Source organism: Salvia hispanica, chromosome 1, assembly GCF_029641045.1.
Source record: "Salvia hispanica isolate PSC_SH4W2 chromosome 1, Shi_PSC_v1, whole genome shotgun sequence".
In the NCBI taxonomy this organism is placed as follows: Eukaryota; Viridiplantae; Streptophyta; class Magnoliopsida; order Lamiales; family Lamiaceae; genus Salvia; species Salvia hispanica.
In genome coordinates this window covers 7,653,314-7,666,508 of record NC_142692.1, presented here as the reverse complement: position 1 = coordinate 7,666,508, position 13,195 = coordinate 7,653,314, and the positions used below count along the sequence as shown (strand labels likewise).

Genomic DNA, 13,195 nt, shown 5'->3' with positions numbered 1-13,195 from the left:
ATGAAGAATGTCTCATTTTGCCATTTTAATCTCATTTGTCAATATAAACCTTATTTAACTTTAATTTTTTCAACATACGTTTCTCAAAATATGCAGTGAAATAAAGTAAGACTTATATTGTTAGACAAATGGAATATATGTTGAGAAAAGTGACGATAATTATCAAAGAGTATAAAAAATAAATTGATACTTGCACAACGAAACCAGGATAATTCTTTTTCCTCTTGCTAGATTAAATAATGGGACCAAATCAAGAAAATAAATTTGGTGCAAAATAAAAACATGAAACGAGAATTTTACGTGGAAAACCCAAATCGAGAGAAACCACGAGACTGAAGTCTAAATCTTCCACTATGTATATAGTAGGCTTATAAAATTCTCCCTACACTTTATAGGGGAAACATAAATCTCAAGTTGAATAACTTGAAATACACAAGAGGAATGAGCTACAATTTCCTCACTTTTTCTTCTCCCAAAATGCATTCACCAAAACTCTCTCCTCTCTCTCTCACTAGTTGCTGTGATTTGCAACTCTTGCACACTCTTCACCGATAGAAGTGAGCTCTATTTATAGAGCAATTGAGCTGCAATTTTCTTCTCCTACAACTGCCACTATAGTTGTCCCTATAGCCGCAATTGTTGAAGGAGGATACCATTTGTGGACTTATGTGTAAATACTGCCATTTACAAACCATTGCAATGTCTTTGATGCATTATTTTTTAGCACTATAAATACCTGCAAGTATACGGAGTAGGAATAGTATAGCTAAAGGTCAGTAGCGGGTATTGAACACAGGGAAAACAAACACAAAGTATCTATCTTTTACTAAAACTCAATTACAAGATGCAGATAGAACTGAAAACAATTGAAAAGGAAATAACAACTAGATGCAGATAGAACACAGAGATAAACGATAGAGATAAGGAGAATTCCAGGAATGTGCGTTCACAGTTATGGTTATACAAATTCCAAACTACAATACCCCAGCACAGTTATTACTTTGATAGAACGAGTCACCTAGCTTCCTAACACGTAACTCCAAGAAGCTCCTAAGACCCTTGAAAAGTCCTCACTCTCAATTAACAGTGTCGTTTTAAAGGAAGCTAACTGTAGCGTCTACTAAGTGGACATAACTCGCTAGAACTCTCTCACAGTTATAAAACAAGTTATATTAAATCATTCACGATTGTGTCACTCAATCATGAAGCATAAAGATTAACTTAGGGAAGAAACAAAGTAAAAACAAAACGGATATTAAATAAAAAAACTGGAATTGTATAACCAAAGTCGTTACTAACACATCCCTAGAATCCTATGAGTTTAGTTACACATAATGGATTAAGCTAAACACATAGATTGAAGGGAAAACAATTGGAACATAAAACTAAAGTAAATAAAACCCGTAGGTTGAATCCTTGTCGTTCTTGATGCTCTTGGAATCCTTCTTCAACTTCCTGCACAATGACGTACTCTAGCTTTTAATCTCTGGGAATTTATGTTGCAAAAAGAAGCTCTCTTTTGATGAAGCTTGAGGTCCTATTTATAGGGGAAAGTCATTCCTCATCATAGAAGGAAAAGATCTTCAAAATATGGTAAATCTTGGAGCAGAATCTAGGTCAAATCGGATTTGCCGTCTTTCACGGCGGGCCGCCGCACATCTTCCGGCAGTCGCCGGACGAGACTCTTTTCCAAGCATAAATTTCCGAGGCGGGCCGCTACACTTCACTGGACGTCGGGCGCCGGCGGTCGCCGGTCGCCGTCTGAACTCCAGATTTCCAGACTTTGCGTTTTGACTACTTTTTTCGGCTCAAATATGCACATTTCTCACAAAACACGTCAAAATACCAAAATGTATAAAATATGCAATTAATGGACATGTAGAGTGACTTTGACATAAAAAATGAACCAAATAATGGCCTTAAAACAATGCAAAATCTGAGCGTATCAGTCTTCACCAATCTTTTATGGTCAAAGATGGTGGTCTCCATAAGGGGTGGAAATACTCAACAATTCTCTCCCTCCATCTCATGTGGGGATTCAACGAGATCTGCTTCTTGCCTGCAGATTTCAAGCTTATCTCGGGGTAAGGACTTGGTAAGCATATCGGCACCGTTCTCATCGGTGTGCACCTTCTCCAGCTACAAGAGATTTCCGTCAAGTGCTTCTCGTATCCAATGATACCTCACATCAATATGCTTCGTTCTTGAGTGAAAACTCGAATTCTTACTCAAGTGAATTGCGCTTTGACTGTCGCAGTAAAGCACATACTTCTCTTGCTTCAAGTTCAACTCTCGCAAAAACTTCTTCAACCACAACAGATCTTTACAAGCTTCTGTCATAGCTATGTACTCTGCCTCCATGGTGGATAATGCCACACATTTTTGAAGTTTCGATTGCCACGAGATAGCTCCCCTTGCAAGTCTTATCAGGAATCCGGACGTGGACTTCCTGGAATCTACGTCACCAGCCATGTCTGCATCCGTATATCCATCTAGTAGGATATGACTGTCGCTAAACTTCAGACAAAGTCTAGAAGTACCTCGCAGGTACCGAAATATCCATTTCACTGTAGTCCAATGCTCTTTTCCCCGGTTAGAGAGAAGTCTACTAACCACACCAACTGCGTGAGCTATATCTGGTTTGTGCATATCATAGCATACATTAGACTGCCCACTGTAGAAGCATATGATACCTTCCGCAACTCTTCCTTTTTTGTCTCACTTGTTGGGCATTGCGCAGAGCTGAGCTTCATATGATCCACAAGTGGAGTGGTGACTGGCTTCGACTTGCTCATACTGAATCTTTCAAGAACTCTCTCAACATATTGTTTTTGAGATAACAGAGCTTCTTGCTCTTTCTATCCCTGGAGATCTTCGTTCCAAGGATTTGATTAGTCGCGCCCAAGTCTTTCATCGCAAAAGACTCGCTTAGTTCTTTCTTCAGCTCATCAATCTTGCTGGCATCATGGTCTACAATCAGCATGTCGTCTACTAATCTTTTTTTAATTATTATTGTAGTATATAACATTATGATTTTGTTGATATTTTTGTGTAAAATGAAGTACAAAAACCGCCGCCAAAACAACAAATACAGGAAAAGTGAGTAGGCCCCACATTCTACTAACTCCCTCTACTCACATTTTATTATAAAACTAATATATAAAAGTAGTACTCATATTCCATTAACTTTTTCAATTAACTTAAAACCAGTGTCGGAACCAAAGTGGACAATTATTGGGGTATGGAGAAAGTACAAAATTTAGAATATATAGCCCCTACAATAACATTTTTTTGCGTCCGCCCTGTTCATTTGCGAGGGCCACTATTTCCCAAACTCTACATTGCGCAAGTATATGCTACACGCATACACATGTTCTCCATTAAAAATCAATTGATTCATGTTTTTCCGTAACCTCCAACAAACAATACTGAAAAATAGTGCTCCAAGATAATTTACCAACAATATTATAACTAGTCTGATTCTCAATTCTCAAACAACCAAATGTCAAAATAATTGTAAACATTCTCAAACAATTGTATGTCATAGTTTGGTTAAAGTCTCAAACAACCATATGTCAAAGTGATTGTAAAAATTCTTACACAACCATCATCATAGCAGGTCAAATTCTCAAACAACCTTGAAGGACAATAGATTATCACACTTTAATAACAAAGGACAATAGATTATCACACTTTAATAACATTTAAGAACCCCATAATTAAGAATGCGATTCAAGTGTTGTGAACATCCCCACAAGCCATGCAAACATCATTTGAACAATACTTTCGAAACCTCTCTACATTAGTTATTCTCGTAATACCAACCATATGAAGTTATGAACTATCCTATTCCTTGTGAGTTGTGACCCTCTATAACTATAGCTAATGCCCACGTCTTATCCACACTCTCCCACATATGTGTTCACATATACTTATACACACTAGCCACCGATAACATGCTATTGTACTGCAGTTCATATTTTTTGGGGACGGAGGAAGTATTTCACATCAATGTCACATGAGTGTCGTTTCATTAACTAATCACCATATAATCATCGGAAAAATAGTCTTAAGATAATTACAAATTTTATTTAAATTATAATTCAATTCACTTAATATTAAACATATAAATTAACTAAAATTATGATTTTGAATAATCATAACGTGAAATGTCACAACAAAACCATGGGCCCAAAAGGCCCAACATTAAGTGGATCAACTATACATTTAGGGTTTCTTCTACAACTATTTATATCTCATAATTCCCCTCTTCTCCCACCATGTAGAAATGTAGAAATCGTTTTGATTACAGCCTTTTGTTTTTCCATTCGACCGTGATTGAAATTTCGAGAATGTCATGCACCACTCTGATCTAGTGATGATAATTTCTCAACCCATACAATTTCTGAGTCATAAATTCGTTCCTCTATTTTCATTTCAAATTAGTTTTCAGATCTATTTCGTGTTTTATTAGTGATTTGGAGCCAAATGATGCGATCTTCTTTTAAAAGGAAGTTCAAACCATGATGCGGACCGTACATCAGCTCAAAGCTTCTGTGGATTAATTTTGGTCTCTGATGGTTCCTTCTTCTCCAATCGGTTTGCGTTTAATTCGAATTTGATTTTGCGACGTTTTATTGAAAATTGGGGCGAATAATTCTCCATGTTCGTATAACTCAGTATAATTCGTCGCTACATCAAGCTTTGGCTCTGTCGAGATCTCTGGCCTCGCCGGAGATTTCCGGAGCTGAGCGTTGTCATATCCTGTCGCCTTGTGGAGCGGGTTGCCGCCATTACCTCTTGGGACTGGCCATGAGAAAAACATTCTTTTTCATTTTTATTAAATTTGATTTATTGATTGCCTGTGATGAAATCAGATTTCAAAGAACACCATCTTTCGGGACTGAGATTTCCCGTGATGATATTCTGCAATTCTGAGGCCTTTTTAAAAATGTAATTTTATTATACTAGTATTTTATTTTCTGGCTGTTTTGGTTATTCATTCGTAGAAATACTTATTTTATGAGCTATTATTAAATTGTGTTTTCGGATTGTTAATTGGTAAAGTCGCAGTTGGATATCTCAATTGATTTGCGTATCTATTTTTGATTAAAAATGGAACTGGTGTAAAAACTTCAAATTATTCTAGTCCCGTAAAATAGAGAATGTGTAATTGGATGTTAATTTGAATGAAAATGTGTAATTGGATGTTAATTTGCAATGTTATTCACTTATTCTTCTCCTATCCTGAAATTGAAATCGATTAAAAATTGACATATATAGTGCTTGGTGAGTGTTATAGTGCTAACTCAATGCTTAATTGCTAACTACAATTCAATAATAGTCATTAGATATTTAAATTAAAGGTCTAGATTATTAATTACGAAATGTCATACGATAAAAAAAATAACATCAATAAGACTAAGATTAATTCCAATAAAAGTCAATAGGATATTAATGTCAAGTTAGTTATAACTAACTTTTAAAAGAAATCCTAAAATTTTAAATTCATATAATATATATCAAATTAAAGATAATTTTATAAGGATTCTAACGATATACTACATACATATGTTCCGATGTCAAAATTTGAAAAAAATTGTTTTTTTGGTTTTTCATATATTTAACGAACAGATTTATGTCAATACATCTTACATAATATGTCAAATCTTATGCTTGTAAATGTCAATATGAAATTTTGTTATTATGTTGATGTATTTCATACACTGCATTGATTTGGATTTCTAAACCCTAAATTTGGCGGTTGCTATTATCTTTTTAATATTAAAAAATAAAAAACAAAATTACACATATTGTAGACCATAAGATTTCTAAAATCTTATGGTGTAAAATTAGTTGTAGTTAACAATTAAGAGATGAGTTAGCAATTGATCATTTCCCTATATTACTTTTTATATTTTTTTGAAATGACAAATCAAAAGATTTTAATATTCTTAAATGTGATATTTTGTCAGATTAGTTCTATTATCATCTATATGAATATTTAAATAATAGTATTGCAAATTATAAAAATATATGTTTGATCAAATTGTGATTCCTTTGAACTTGAAAAAGAGATTTTACCCAATTTTGAAAGTTTGGAAAAATCCTTAAGTTTTTATTTTGATTTCTATTTTTTTTGTTTTTTTCATTAATTGAGCAATCATAATAAAAAATACTCCCTCCGTCCCGCTTTAGGAGTCCCGGTTGATCAATTTTGGGCGTCCTGCTTTTGGAGTCACGGTTGAGATAAATTAATAAAAAATGCCTATAAAGTGTTAAAAGTGGATCCCAACATCCACTACTAACTAATAAAAAAGTGTTAAAAGTGGGTTCCAACATCCACTATAACATTTATTTATTGTATACTCATCCACTACAATATTTATTTATTTGACACTCAAACACTTTTTTCTTAAAACATGTGCCCGACTCAACCGGGACTCCTAAAGCGGGATGGAGGGAGTATATAATTGAAATAGTAACTGAAAAGGATGAAGTCTCTCATATTGTAAGTATTTAATTATCTAATGTATTATTTTCTTACTTTTCTCTTTTTCAGTATATATGTATTTGTATATTTTATAAGTATATTAAATGATATAATTTGGTCAATTCATAATTGTAAGGGATATAATAAGAAAAATAATAGTACGAAAAAGATGCAAAAGTTTTCTTATCCTGAATTAATTTAATTCCAAATTCTATAAGATCATAATGTGATTAAAGGCTATTTTAAAAAAATATTTTGATTGTAGTTGTATTTATTTTTCTTACTATTTGTTACTTAGGGCTTTGGGCTTTGGGCTTTGTTAAGATGAATACTCATAGGTCCAACAATCTAAGCTAGTTGTTACTCTACGATTAATCATCTTTTATTGAATGATATTTTCGGCTTGGTCAATGGGGATTAAAATACATGAATCTATCTTTTGAAATAAAATACTACTCCAATTGGTTAAAAACTTGAAATTGAGTTCACATATGTTGAATTAATTCATCCAATAATCTTAAAATAATCATCTAGTCCAATTAAAGATAGGATTGAATAGTTGGGTGCGTAATGTTTAGGATAGTGACTTCGAGATTGAAAATTTGCAATGTGATTCTTCAGCCAACTAACTGTTATCGACTTAGAATGTTTTTCTTATTAGGGTGACAGATTTTGAATAATCTTTGAGTATGGATGTCACAATTTAAAATATAGTGTGAACTATATAAATAATAGTTTAATTATTAAGTTTGAATAAAAATAATCTACGATATTCTGAAATATTGTGGATAGTTTGAATTAATGGGATTTTTCACCGAAAATGCTCCCAAGACAGAGTTGACATTTTTGGACTTTAATAAAATTGAATTACTGGATACTAGGAATGATGTTTTCTCTATCTCTAATGTTGAGTAAGACATTTTTCTATAGTTTGAACACCTGAAATAATATTATTTTTCACTTTACTTTTTCGATCAGTTTATGTCAAATTCTATTTCTTTCTCTTTCTGTGAAAATTTTAGAAAGTAAAAATTAAAATAAAAAGTACTATAAAATTCTTAAATATAATTAAAATTATAAATTTAATTGAAAAACAATCATCTTTCTCTCTCTTTCACTTTTGTTTACTTTCTTTATTATTTTTATATGATTATTTTTTTAAAATTAAGATTGAGTATATGTATTTTATTTTTAACTATCTCGTTTAGTTACAAGTCATTTAAATAATAGAGTGGACTACAAAAATGGTCCCTGGACTATGGGTTTATCTCGCCCATAATCCCTGGACTTTAAAAATATCAACAGTAGTCCCTGGACTAAGGGTTTATCTCGAAATTGGTCCTTTTGGCTTTTTTTTGGTACGACAATTCAATTGAATATTATATTAAATAACAAAAATTAATAGTTTTAATCAATATTTATAGTGTCCATGAATTAATAGTTTTCATTAAAAAATTTTATTAATATTTAAAAATCTAAATATTAAATTTAATTTTATAAAATTAAATCTAATATTGAAATAAAAAAAAACAAATTCAGTGAAGGATAACAAAATGGAAGAAGAATGATAATTTTGAAATAATATCAAAGTTAGTACATAACTAAAATAATATCAGATTTAAAATGTTAAAAGTGTAAAAAGACCAAATTGCCCAAACCCCTCAAAATAATATCAAAGGGTATTTTCGTACCGAAAAAAGCCAAAATGACCAATTTCGAGATAAACCCTTAGTCCAGGGACTACTTACGATATTTTTAAAGTCCAGGGACTATGGGCGAGATAAACCCATAGTCCAGGGACCATTTTTGTAGTTCACTCTAAATAATAAATTTATAACTTTTAATATTAAAAAATAATAGAATCACAATCAAAAATTTTAGATACTAAGTCATTTTCATAAATAAATTTACTACTATAATTTTATTTTTTATACTAATTAATATACTATATTTAAGAATTTCATAGTACTCCTTCCGTCCTTCGAAAATTTAGTCTCTTATTTTTCGCACACGTTTTGAAGAAAATCATAATAAACAGTTAAAGTGGATATATTGTAAAATAAAAGAGAGAATAATGTAGAGAAGTGACTCAACTTTCTTGTATTAGAGGGAGTAATACTTTTTATTTTAATATTTTTTACTTTTTATAATTGTTAGAAAATGAGATAGAAAGAGGATTTGACGTGAAATAGTCTTACTCAATACTGAGAAGTAGAGAGAGATAAATTTTTTTATTTTTATACCCAATATCCAGTATCCCAATTTTATGAAAGTTTAAAACTGCTCTTCATGCCTTTAGTGGCATTTTCAATGGAAAAATAGGCCAAAGAGTGAAAAAGTACCGATTACCCCTTAAGTTCTTAGACTATTCATGATATTTTAAAAATACGTGGACTATTTTTATTCAAATTGGAAAATTCAGACATTTTAATGTAATTCACTCTTTAAAATATGTAGCTGACCCGGATATCATGATATCAAATGTATATGTTTATGTATAAAAGGATTGATCAGTTCGCACACACTCGATTAATCTACATCTTATTTAGGTCCAACCTATCATTAAAATTTTATAGAAATATATTCTATAGACTGACACTATTCACATCGATCTCTACTAGCTAGGAGTAATTAAGTTAGAAAAAAAAGAAAGCATTTTTGAAAATTGTACTATTTGGTAATAGGTAATATGTACAAATAGAATTTGGGAGTATAACGTCGACTTTGAAAATTCAATACATCTATACAATATATAAAAATACAATATATAAAAATACAATATACAAATAGAATTTGGGAGTATAACGTCGACTTTGAAAATTCAATACATCTATACAATATATAAAAATACAATATATAAAAGAGGAATTTTGGGAGTATTTAGGAAAATAAGAGAAATTTTAAGAGTATTTAGGGAAATGGCCATTTAAAATAGATATTAAATAAATTAAAAATATATAATTTGCGAATTATAGGAATAGACGTATAGATATGAAAAGCCAATATATGGATTAATTTGTTATGCCTTCAATAAAATGAAACTGTCGCGATTTAATTTGTAATCAATTTGAAATATTTAATATTCCTAATTATAATATGTGTAATTGTCATCTTATTAAGAAATTGTATTACTAATGCTTACCCCACAAACTTAAGCCGCCTCTCCGAAATATGGCTTTTGTTAGTTGGTTATTTAATTTCCATAGCTAGTGGATTAGTGGTATAGTTAGTGGTAATATTGCACAATAACATATAATCAAAGAAAAACAAGACTTGAAAATAAAATCTAATTGGTTTTCTAACTCTTAAATATGTCTCCCAAATATAGTTTTGAGTACTAGAGATGCTAGAGAAAGAACAAATAATTTCGTACTTTGTAGCAGACGGGGTGGCCCTCTTTGTTGCGGCCGTGCATGAACACGACCTTTTCAAATTCTTCTTCGTGTTGTTTATGTTGTTCTCTTTGCATGTCTTTATGGTGGAAGTGATTTATGTTTTGAAGTGTCGAGCTTAATTATGTGATCTTTTTTCCTTTTCTTCGTGTACTATTGTGAAGTGTTGAATGTATAATTTTTTTCATGTAGCGCTCTATATGAATATTAGGTTGGTGACAGATCTTATTCATTTGTATTTCCTGGACGTGGTATGGGCGGTAGCAGCTACAAGGGAAGTAGGCGATGCGGGAATACTATTAGGGTATGCAACTAGTTTTTTTTTTCCTGGCTAAATGCATGCATATCGGTTGTATATTTCATGCTATTTTGCTGTATTTTTTTTTGATGATTTTGATCGATTTGGCTATCTTCTAATATATATTTATACATTATTTTTATTGATATGTGTTCGTAATTGATCTTTTGTAGTATAGATCTAAAAGTGATTTAAATGATACGTGATTTGTGTGCAATTTTTAGTTTATAAACTTTTTGGTTATATGAGTTTAGAACTTGAAATAATAATATTGTTTCACATTCGATATGTGTTATTTTTTTTTTCTTTGTTTAATTTTATATTTTTTAATAATTACTTTTTATTTTATATATTTATGATTTCAGATTTCATACAATGATATTTTTATGAATTTATAAAATTATTTTACAGTATAAAATAAGTTTAAATAAAAGAGAATGGGTGATACTTGTTTCCATAAAAATAAAGTATTTTATATATTAACTTATACTTATTCACTCAAGTTAATCAAAATTTTAATCCAATTTAACTAATACTAAGTTTTAAAGAAACGGACATTAAAACCAATAATATGCATAGCAATAACTTGAAAGTTGAAACTTATCAATGTTAATAATTAAAAAAAAAAAAAAAAACTCTCTTGCTTGAAAATTTAGACTTGTGTTGTTAGGTGAACAACCATTATAAAATTAACATTTATAAATAGTAGATGGATTGGGAATCTTAGTGATATTACTATTTTTATTGACCTACAATCACTCCGTTTATAAAAATAGGAGTACTAGTAATGTCTTATTTTGCTACATGCATATTTAACACATGTGATGGAAAGATAGTGGAAACTGAAATACTTTTGATAACTACTAGTAGTAATAATTTTGGCAGAAACAATTGCTTTATCTGAAGAAATGACATCATGGTATTGGTGGCGGCAAAATCTTTCAAGAGCCGTGCGATGAATAGACATAATTTGGAATTGACTCCTCCAATTGGATTGAACTTGAATTTTCCAAGTTCATCCAACGATGAAATGATTCTTCCATACTACTACTATATAATAGCCATGCTTCCCTTTTGCATCCCTTCACCAAAACATATCTGATCACATCAAAACATGGCAACTTCAGAAGCAGGTGGCAACAAATACCGATCCTACTTGACCCCAGAGGAGCTCAAGACCACTCAGTGGAACGCTGGACCTCCCGATTACACCATCGTCGACAAGCTCTTCGAAGAAGGCAGGACCAAGGTATGTATATATATATAGCACTATTTTTTCTTGCATTCAAGATTGACTTAATATCTTCATTTGTCAGGTATGGCCAGCTGGATCTTTGGAGGAGTATGTTCAAAATCTTGTGAAGACTTGGGAAATGGAGTTGGTGCATAAGGCCAATCCAGATGAATACAAGACGGTTGATGCCAAAAGTTTTGTCCTTGGCATCAATGGTACATACATTTTTCTTTTTTTCTTCATGCTAGAAAATTGGTTTTGTGCAATTTTTGTGGTGCATGGTTGGTTGTTTACTTCTTAGTAGAATTATTCAACGTTTTGAGTAGATGATCACATCATATCTGTTTTCTCAAAACTGATTTTTGCTAGTGAGAAATGATGTTCCAAAGTTGTGTGGTACAATAATGATGGTAAATTGCAGGGAAGAAGTTTTTCAAGTTGGAGGATATAGGTAAGATTGGGGGAAGCTACAATGTGTTCCTTCAGACGTCACTGCCACCAAAGTTGAGGTTCTACGACCCCGATGAGGAGACATATGACTCATCCCAGACGGCATTCAAGGAAGTTTTCCCCCGGGGATTCGCCCTTGAAATCCTCCAGGTTTACTCGGGGCCGCCTCAGATTGCATTCAAGTATAGGCATTGGGGTTACATGGAGGGCTCTTACAAAGACTCCCCTCCAACTGGGGAGTTGATTGAGATCTTTGGAATAGGCTTATATGAGGTTATGACTCATCTTATTATTTTGTCTATACTTTTATTTTTGTGTTGTTGTGATGTCTAAAATTTTTATTACAATTTGCAAACAGTTGAATGAAGAATCCAAGGTGGTGAAGGTTGAGTTCTTCCATGACCGGGGCGAGCTGCTCGCGGGCCTCATCAAGGACAAGCCTTCGGGGACTGCCTCCGCAGGCTGCCCCTTCATGGCTTGATCACCAAAGTGTTGTCTTTGCTTATATGTTTGTATTTGAATAAATCTGTCTATCAGATATAGTCTTCTTGTATTCTTGGATTTAGCTATAATATTCATTTGGTTTACTAGTTTACTACACAATTGTCATTATTCTAATTCAAATGTTTGCATAATTTCTATGGAGGCAATGTAGTTGGATTTGGATGTATGAATTACTTGCAATTTTAAGTTTGACGAAATTAATACAAACTAGACTATTAATTGCGACCAACTCTGAAAAGTAGCTAGTATATATATTCATCTCGTGAAGAAATATTTTGGTTTACATTCATAGCACTAGACAAAAATAGATAATACTCTATATAATTATAACAAGTTTTTAATGATGGCACCTCGTCATAATCTTGTGCCATTTAAATTATACTTACTATTCCCTCCGTCTCAACTCCCAACTAAATTGAGACAAAACTTTCGGATATAAAAATTAAGAAATATTGTTGAAAAGTAGGAGATATGATAAAGTAGAAAAGATAAATAGAGAGTAAAGTAAGTGATGAAATAAACTAAGAGTGTTTGAATATTTTGTTTTTAGTCAAAAAAGGAATATGACTCAACTTAGTTGGGACTAGGGCTGGGTAAAAATGCCGAAATACCGTCTGATAAGGCTAATTTCATGCATCGGTTATCTGGTGAAAAGCGTTACAATTTGCTGGGTCTAACATGTTTCCTAAGCCAGGTGTGTGATAAAATCGCTAGATCGAGGGAATGCTGAAGGAAACGGTCTAGCAAAGGAATGAAGTGAAGTGAGCAGAATTCAAAGGAAAAGAAGGCGTGACGGAGGGAGTCAGTAGCTGAGGGCAACAAAG

The 13,195-nt window shown here is 32.1% G+C and overlaps 1 protein-coding gene and 2 non-coding genes across 3 annotated transcripts; all 3 read left to right on the top strand.

Moving 5' to 3' along the window:
- Positions 1-4,329: 4,329 nt before the first annotated feature.
- Positions 4,330-4,413, top strand: LOC148933189 (small nucleolar RNA Z221/R21b). The gene has a single exon (XR_016134823.1). It is a non-coding gene; the product is annotated as a small nucleolar RNA Z221/R21b (small nucleolar RNA).
- Positions 4,414-4,858: 445 nt separating this feature from the next.
- Positions 4,859-4,943, top strand: LOC148933188 (small nucleolar RNA SNORD96 family). The gene has a single exon (XR_016134783.1). It is a non-coding gene; the product is annotated as a small nucleolar RNA SNORD96 family (small nucleolar RNA).
- A 6,192-nt stretch (positions 4,944-11,135) lies between these two features.
- Positions 11,136-12,537, top strand: LOC148933187 (pathogen-related protein-like). Its single transcript, XM_089057809.1, has 4 exons — positions 11,136-11,432; positions 11,500-11,632; positions 11,839-12,140; positions 12,226-12,537. Exons 1-4 carry the CDS (start codon positions 11,298-11,300, stop codon positions 12,346-12,348), a joined length of 693 nt encoding a protein of 230 aa, XP_088913935.1. The 5' UTR covers positions 11,136-11,297; the 3' UTR covers positions 12,349-12,537.
- The last annotated feature ends 658 nt before the right edge of the window (positions 12,538-13,195 follow it).